At 43.4% G+C, this 7,802-nt stretch overlaps 1 protein-coding gene across 1 annotated transcript; it reads left to right on the forward strand.

Annotated features, from left to right (window-relative positions):
• Positions 1–2,470: 2,470 nt before the first annotated feature.
• Positions 2,471–3,415, forward strand: LOC128330864 (olfactory receptor 11G2-like). The gene has a single exon (XM_053264228.1). It carries the CDS (start codon positions 2,471–2,473, stop codon positions 3,413–3,415), a length of 945 nt encoding a protein of 314 aa, XP_053120203.1.
• The last annotated feature ends 4,387 nt before the right edge of the window (positions 3,416–7,802 follow it).

Raw genomic sequence — 7,802 nt, forward strand, 5'->3', positions numbered from 1 at the left:
TGCTACAGTTTCCAGCCTGGCAATCACATTTCTCTCCTGTCGTGTGGCTTTTTCATTGAACCTTAAATAACTTGTAATGTCCTCAAATCATCTCAGCTGCATCATGGCATAGAAGAAGGAAGGCCCCAAATGTAGTGCCCACAGTCACTGCAGCCAGGACTAGCAAGGTAAGATATACTATCAGAACTGTTACATCATGATGCTTCCATCAGTATATAGGAAGCTGCTGCCTACTGAGTCAGACTGTAGCTCCATCTAGAGCAGCACAGTCTCCTCTTACTGGCAGTGGCCCTCCAGGACTTGGATTCCTCCCTCAGGGTTCATCATGTCCCCCCTCAGTTGCTTCAGCAAACTGTTCAGTGCCACACATCCCACCTCTACTTCTTCTTGCTCTCCCCATCTTGAACCAAGCTCCAACACCCACCATTCGTGGCTGTATCCCAGCAGGAGAAATGGGGAAAGCCCAGAGATATACTGCAGATGGTCGAATCACTGATGCCAGGCTTATTGAAGCTGACATGTTGTGGTTGCTGCCATTGTGACCCTTTTGGCTTTGCTCTGCAGGTCAAAATCCCTGCTTGTGTGTAGTCAGATGCTTCGGAATGCTTTACTCGCTCCAAACACTAGGTCTGACAATGTGGGAGGTTTCACCTGCCCTAACCCAGGAGCACTAGGGGTGTGCACAAAACTGGGTTGCCTGGTTCGGTTCGAGTTCGGACCGGACTTGAACCAGTCCAGGCATTTTGGTTTTGTGCACCCCCAAACACTCCTCGGTTCGGTTTGGGGTTGTTGTTTTTTAATTACTTTTTAAAAAAGAAATATAACTCACCACCTCCCAGTCCAGGGGCTTCTGTGTAGCCATGGGAGGGGGGTCTCCAGAGGTTCTCCCTCCCCCTCCGGCCTCAATTAAGTCCCAAATAGGTGGTTTCCAGCCACCTGCTGTACGTCCGAATGCAGAGCTGCAGACTGGGCTGGCTGAAACTGGATTTGAGGGAGAAAGCTCCTCTCTGGTTGTGATTGGCTGTCAGAGCTATCCTTCATGAAAGAAGGAAACTCGCACAGCCAGTTTTTCCTCCTCTCTGCAGTCTCTCAGACTGCAGCTCACCTCCTGTCCATTTCATCCAAAAACAGACAGGTAAGAGTGTGTGTGTGTGTGTGTGTGTGTGTGTGTGTGTGTGTGTGTGTGTGCGCGTAGGGGAATCGCTGTTGGACCCTCAGTTCTGCATTACATGCAAATGAGTCAAGTGTGAATGCTTCAGGCTAGTTTTGGGACACTATCCTCATCTGGGGAAACAAAACTGAAGTTTCCAAAGAGAAACAGGGTGTCCTCTTCTATTCAAAAGAGCTTAAGATAGGCATGAGATCGAAACCACCCCACCATAGAAAGTCAATTCATTTCTGGGGTGATTTTTCTCCCAATTCACTGAATTCATTGGTAGAATACAGGAGGGGTTTACCCTTGCCATCTCTCATGCAGTATGAGATGATGCCTTTCAGCATCTTCCTATATTGCTGCCCCCATCTATGAATCATAGCTACAGAGGTTACTTATAGTGAGATCTATTTCTGATGGGATCAAACAAGCTGAAATTAAATCCAGGCAAGACAGACCTTCTCTTGGTCAGGAGACCCACACATCTGGTAATGGTGGAATGTTCTAAAAACATATTATGGAAATAATTGTGGAAGTTGAGTGGAAATGCAGATAAAATGTGCCACTAATACAACTAAAGAAAAAAACCCTAATATTTCAATTTAATAAGTCATTACAGAAGGACAAAAATACCTAATAAATTGCAAGTTCTCCACAGGGAGCATTAGGTTCCTGAGGAGAACCTGTTTGGATGGAAAAACAGAACTACTCTCCACAGACAAGTTCCCAAGGGGCAATCATTTCTTGAAGGAAAGCTTCAACAAATCTTAAGCTGTGTACATAATCCACAACAATCTTTTCAAACTCAGCCGTACACTGCCCATCAGTTTCTGGTGGATCCCCCATAACCTCATTACTTGGATTTTTGCAAAGGTTTCTCGACTAGGTAGATCTAGGGATTGAGCTGGGCATTTCTTATTTTCCTAAACAAAAGTGTGTATGCAGGATCTTTTAGTATAGATAAGCAATGTTACAACTGTTCATCAATGCTGAATATGTCCTCTTGCTTTGCACATTTACAACATGTTGATGGACCATGAGGGATCTAGAAAAAGCAAGGAGTCTGCCCTTGGCAGAATTCAGCCCACCTAAGCCATTTTCTGCTTCTGTAATGGTTCCTCCTTCTGCAGATTAGCTGGAGGCTAACTTTAAAAGCAGCAGAGCCATCTTTCAAGAGCAACTGCAGTTTTTGTGTGAAGGATCAGTTGCACTATTATCAACAGGTATTTAATCAATTCCTAGCTTCTGATGGAGCACCTTAGCTTACCATTTAACAGTGGAAAAGCTGCCTCCTGGCAGATGGGTTCTCTGCTCAAGATGGAGATTCCCAATAGGACTGCTGTGGAGGAATTCATTTTGCTGGGCTTTGGAATTGGGCAGAAGGAGCGCTTCCTACTCCTTATTTTTTTCGCCATTCTCTACATACTCACTTTGGGTGAGAACATCGTCATCACTGCAGTAGTGCTCCTAGACTCCCACTTGGCTCGGCTCCCCATGTACATCCTGCTGGGCAACTTCTCCTGGCTGGAGATATGTTATGTGACAACCACTGTGCCCCGTATGCTCTTCGACCTGGCATCCCCTCATGGGGTAATCTCGTTTCGTGATTGTTTCCTCCAATTCTATATCTTCTTCTCTCTGGGCACAACAGAAAATTTATTTCTCTCTGCCATGGCCTTGGATCGCTACTTGGCCATCTGCCACCCACTGCGCTACCCAAAACTGATGTCCCAGGACTCCTGTTATGCCCTGGTGGCAGCTTGCTGGGTTCTTGGATTCTTATGGTATTCTATCCCAGTGATCTGGATCTCCAGGTTGTCCTTCTGTGGCCCCAACATCATTGATCACTTTTTATGTGACCCTGGGCCAATACTCTCCCTGGCCTGCCCCCCACTAGGAAATGTTCCCCAGGTCTGCCAGATTTTAATGAACACTGTATTTTTAGTGAATGTTGTCTTTGTTGTGTTTTCCTACAGCATTGTGATTGTCACCCTAATGAAAACCTCTAACCAAGGCAGTCGTAGGAAGGCTTTCTCCACCATACTGATGCACGTACTGGTGGTGACCCTTTTCTACGGATCCATAGCAGGGATGTACTTAGCTCCAGGTGGAGAAAAGCAATCAGAGGTGACTAAGGCAGTAACACTCTTCTACTCAACCATTACACCCTTTCTCAACCCCATGATATATTGCCTAAGGAACAACCAGGTGAAGGAGGCACTGAGTAGGTTGCGGCGAAGAAAGGGGAGGGGAGAAAAATGAGACTGTGAAGGTTAAATTTGACAAGGTAAAAAGAGACACCTCCTCTATCACTTCCCTCGTGGTCTTCTCTAAATAGTTCAGGCCCATCCCCTCCATCCGAGGTTTTGGACTGTGAGGGGGTCACAGCTTTAACTAAGTTTTAACTATTGCTTTAAGAGCAACCCTATTCACACACATTTTACCTGATGTGTGTAGGCACTTCCATGTTTTTATGCAAATGACTGTACCAGCATTTATTTTAAAAATGAAGCTGGGTACAGGTCCCTCAGATGCATGGTACAAAATAGGAACTGTTAGCTGTACCTATGTTTAATATAACATGTGAATAACTGTATCTGTGTACAGATCTGTTCTTGTGTGCTGTGCGCACTCATTATACAAGTGTTGAACATAATGTATGAATATAGGGCTATTGTTATACTCTATTGCTGTGCTCTGTTTTTAGTGTGTATTTTAACTGATTGTTTTTAACATGCTTTTAATTAGTATGCTCTGAACTGCCTTGGGACCATTTGATGAAACACAACCAGACAAATGCAGTAATAAATAAATGAAAACAGCTTTAATTTTTCTTCTGCTTATTTTGGGAATGTTCTGTTTTTCCACTGCAGTTTTCCTTTTTTCTGCAAATCTTATGTCACCATGCTTTGGACTCTTCTTGATGCCTTTTGTCTTGATTTGAAAGGGGGAAAGAATAGATTTCCCCCCTTAATGCTGATTTTGCTCTCCTGACCCATCTTTTTTAGTAATCTTTTGCTGAACTTCTTTTTAAAAAAATCTTATATTTATATATTGATTCCATCTGCTTCCTTTCGCAGTACTTTGTCAACCTTCTGTACTGCTGTTGGTCTTTTTCTCTATTTGATTGGATACTTTAAATCCATCTTCGCAACATTCATGAGATCTTTCTGCCATGCTTTTTAATATTCCATTTTCTCATTCACTGTTAATTTCATAAATGTTCTAAATTACTAGCTGTTTCTTTTCTTCAGTGTAAGCAATGTTGTCAAGTTTTCCCCCTCACAGAAGTTTCAATTTTTTATTTCTCCTTATGCAAGGTCTTAAATTTTCATTAAAATCTGGTGCTCTCTGAACATGGACATTTTATTGATGGTTTTCTAACTGCCTTAGATTTATCCCATCTTCCTTTCCTTAAATGTACAATGTTTGCATCTTGATTCCTTTTATAATTTTGCTCATCCATTGATGATGTGTTTTGTTGCCCATCCATTATTTTTCTCACAGTTCACAAATCTGACTCTTTTGAGAACTGAGGTACAGAAGTACAGTGTCCACACTTAAGGACTGTTGTTCACATTGGTCAAAAGGGGAGGGTCTTTCAACTTCATCCCAATGATGTTCTGCTAAGGTGGGCTGGGAGAATGTAGCACAATGCAAGCTCCTCAAAACATTATTACTACTGCAGGGAAATACAGTTCCATTTACCATAGAGTTCTGTGGTTAGAGGGACCAGTCAGCTGAGTGCTGCCTTTCTAACTGGGTGTGCAGTGCATCATGGGGCACTTGGAGCACCTAGTTCCCTTTTTCTCCTTATGGACAAAGAACCTGCTGCAATCATCTGTGTGGTGGGTGGCCAGAGCCCAACAGAGGCTCTAATCATCTGTGGGAATCAGGGTAGTGATTCTTTCTTCCCACAAAATATCCCCAGCTGGTCATGTGAAAGACATTAATTTTAAAATAATATCTGAGAGGATGGTGTGGATGAACTGCCTGCCATGTGATTATGAAAAACAAAATGGCACGGTGGGACAGGGAGAGAGATCTGTGCCCTCCCATTTGCTACTTGAGCAGGGAGGAATCTTCCAGTAGGAGACATGAATTTTTCTTTTTGCTAAACAGGGTTGGCTTGGTTTCTATTTGGTTAGGTGACTACATGACTGCTATAAGCTATTCCCTTAGGAGATGGGGATGTAGCTCAGTGGTAGAGATTCTGCTTGTGAGCTGAAGGTTCCAGGTTCAACCCCTGGCAGCACCAGTTAGGGATGGGAAAGACTCCTGCCTGAAACCTTGCAGAACTGCTGTCAGTCAGCGTAGAAGTCTAGACAATACTAAGCTAGATGGACCAATGGTCTGACTCAGTATAAGGCAGCTTCCTATGCTCCAATGTGTGAGCAGATTCAGCTCAGTCATATCACCTGAACCAGTCCATAATGAATATCTCAGCTTTGGACAAGTCTGCTTACTAACTCCAAGACTCTTCAGATCAAGAATGTTGATTATTAGATATCTTAATGCTTTCTTTTTATTAGCTGCTCCCTTTTGTTCAAATTTGGCCTCAGTACAATAATGTAACATTTAGGAGAAAAGATGCAACCCAATAAACCATAACTGGATGCCAAAATGGAGAAGATCTCCACAGCTACCATGTATTTTCCTCTAGTGCTCAGATGGGATGGGAACAAAGGACAGCCAGACACTGCAGAAGACCAATATGCTGAATGTGATGAACTTGGCTTCATTGAAACTGTCTGGCAGCTTTCTAGCTAGGAAGACAACCATGAAGCTGACAATGGCTAGATGGCCCAAATAGCTCAAGACAATGTAAAACATAGTGGCCAACCCCTCGTTACCTCCCCCTATGGTTTCTCCCAATTGTGAGTTGGGAGATTCAAATCTGGCACAAAATCTGGTACATAATCAGATCCAAATCTGGGGAGAAATACCCAACCAAACAGCACAAATGCCTGTTTGAACAAGGGAGAAGGAAATGACAATAGAGTGTCCCAGTCTTTTCCCCACTAATTTTTGGAAATTGTTTTCTGGCTTGGAGGCCATGAAAACCACAATTACCATGATGGTTTTGGCCAAAATGGAAGAGACGGCAATGGAGAAGATGATGCCCAAAGCTGTTTGTTGGAGGAGGCAGGTCTCCTTTTTAGGCTCTCCAATGAACAATAAAAAGCAAAGAGAAAGAGAAACACGGAGAACATAGGTGAGACTCCTGTTGTTGGCTTTCATGTGGGGAGTGTCTCAGTACTTAATAAATATTCCAAGCACCAGAGCTGTGATGAGAGAAAAGAATAGAGCCAAAAATGCTAAACTAATGCCCAAAGGTTCTTTAAAAGAGAGGAAACTTGAAATCTTGGGAATGCATTGATCCTGGCCATTGTATGGCCTACTGGGGCCATTAAAAATGGGATATTTCAAGCATATTTTCAGTGCTCATCCTTATTTAGAATCATACTGACCCTGAACCCGGAATTTGCTTTCTATACTTTCCCACTTCAGACTGTATCTGAGACTCGTATTGTTGATTCTCTTCTTTACAGAAATTACTCTTCTCACTGAAACCTAGCCATTAGGGAGATAGGTTTTCATCCTAACCTCCTCCTGACACACTAGCTTTCTATGGGTATGTGATGTTTTGCATTTTCCAATACTGGTTGTTACATGCCGGGGCATAGTTACCGTTGTTCAAAGAGGTTCAAAGAACCTGGGCCGCTGAAGTTGTTACAGTCCAGGCCCGATTTATATACTAAATATGTTCATTAGCTAGTATACAAAATAGGTCTGGACCAAGTTCTTTTATATTAGTGACCATGTGTGATCTGGGCGCATGGAAGAAAGGAGATCAAACCAATCCTCAAAGATTCAATGGGCTTTATTTAGTGTAAAAGACTAACAACATAATCTAGCAAAGCAGAAAGCAGAACACTCTATCAATATCAGCAACAGTATTTCCTAACCACAACCAGTGTTCCTAACTACCATATGTGTGTGCAATTAAATCTTCCTAGAGCCTAATACAATTCAAATACAGGCAGAAAAGAAGGGGGGGAAGGAAGGCTGAGGGATGGCATGGTTTGGGGAGATTAGTAGAGGAAAGGGGGGGAGGAGAAGGGAGCAGGAAAAGAGGAAGGGATGAGGGGATTCCAGGCTTGTAGGAGCAGCGTATTTACCCAGGATCAGAGACTTGAGAACAGTGAATCTCGCCAGCTGAAGGAGTGAGGCGCTTGGCTGAAGACAGGAGTTGTTGCAGTTGCTTCAGATCATGGCTGAGAGCCGGAGCACCATGGCTGGGGAGTCTCGACTTCTCACTGCGCAGTAGAAGTCACAGACAGCCTCTGTGCATGGGCAGAGTTCCTGCTTGTTGCCTTGCGGTTTAGCAGCAAACTCTCGGATCTTTGTGTGAGCAAGATTGCCCAAAGGCATAAGTCTGCTAAACTGCCATGTCCAGAGACTCCTTCTTATAGTGGTTCCATCCTTTGATGTCCATTTGAGTCTTCTGGATCACAAAAAGGCGTTTATTCCTGCTATCCTCTGAATATTGTCTTTTAATTACCAAAAATCTCTCAGGATATTTGGTCAGTTCAGAAAGATGTCAATCTCATCTCCTGTAAACTGTGAGCTCAGAAGGGAGGGGGGA

The sequence above is a fragment of the Hemicordylus capensis genome, chromosome 6 (genome assembly GCF_027244095.1).
Source record: "Hemicordylus capensis ecotype Gifberg chromosome 6, rHemCap1.1.pri, whole genome shotgun sequence".
Taxonomy (NCBI): domain Eukaryota; kingdom Metazoa; phylum Chordata; class Lepidosauria; order Squamata; family Cordylidae; genus Hemicordylus; species Hemicordylus capensis.

Excerpts from the sequence above, each read along its gene's own strand:
- LOC128330864 (XM_053264228.1), top strand. The coding sequence starts at position 2,471 with ATGGAGATTCCCAATAGGACTGCTGTGGAGGAATTCATTTTGCTGGGC.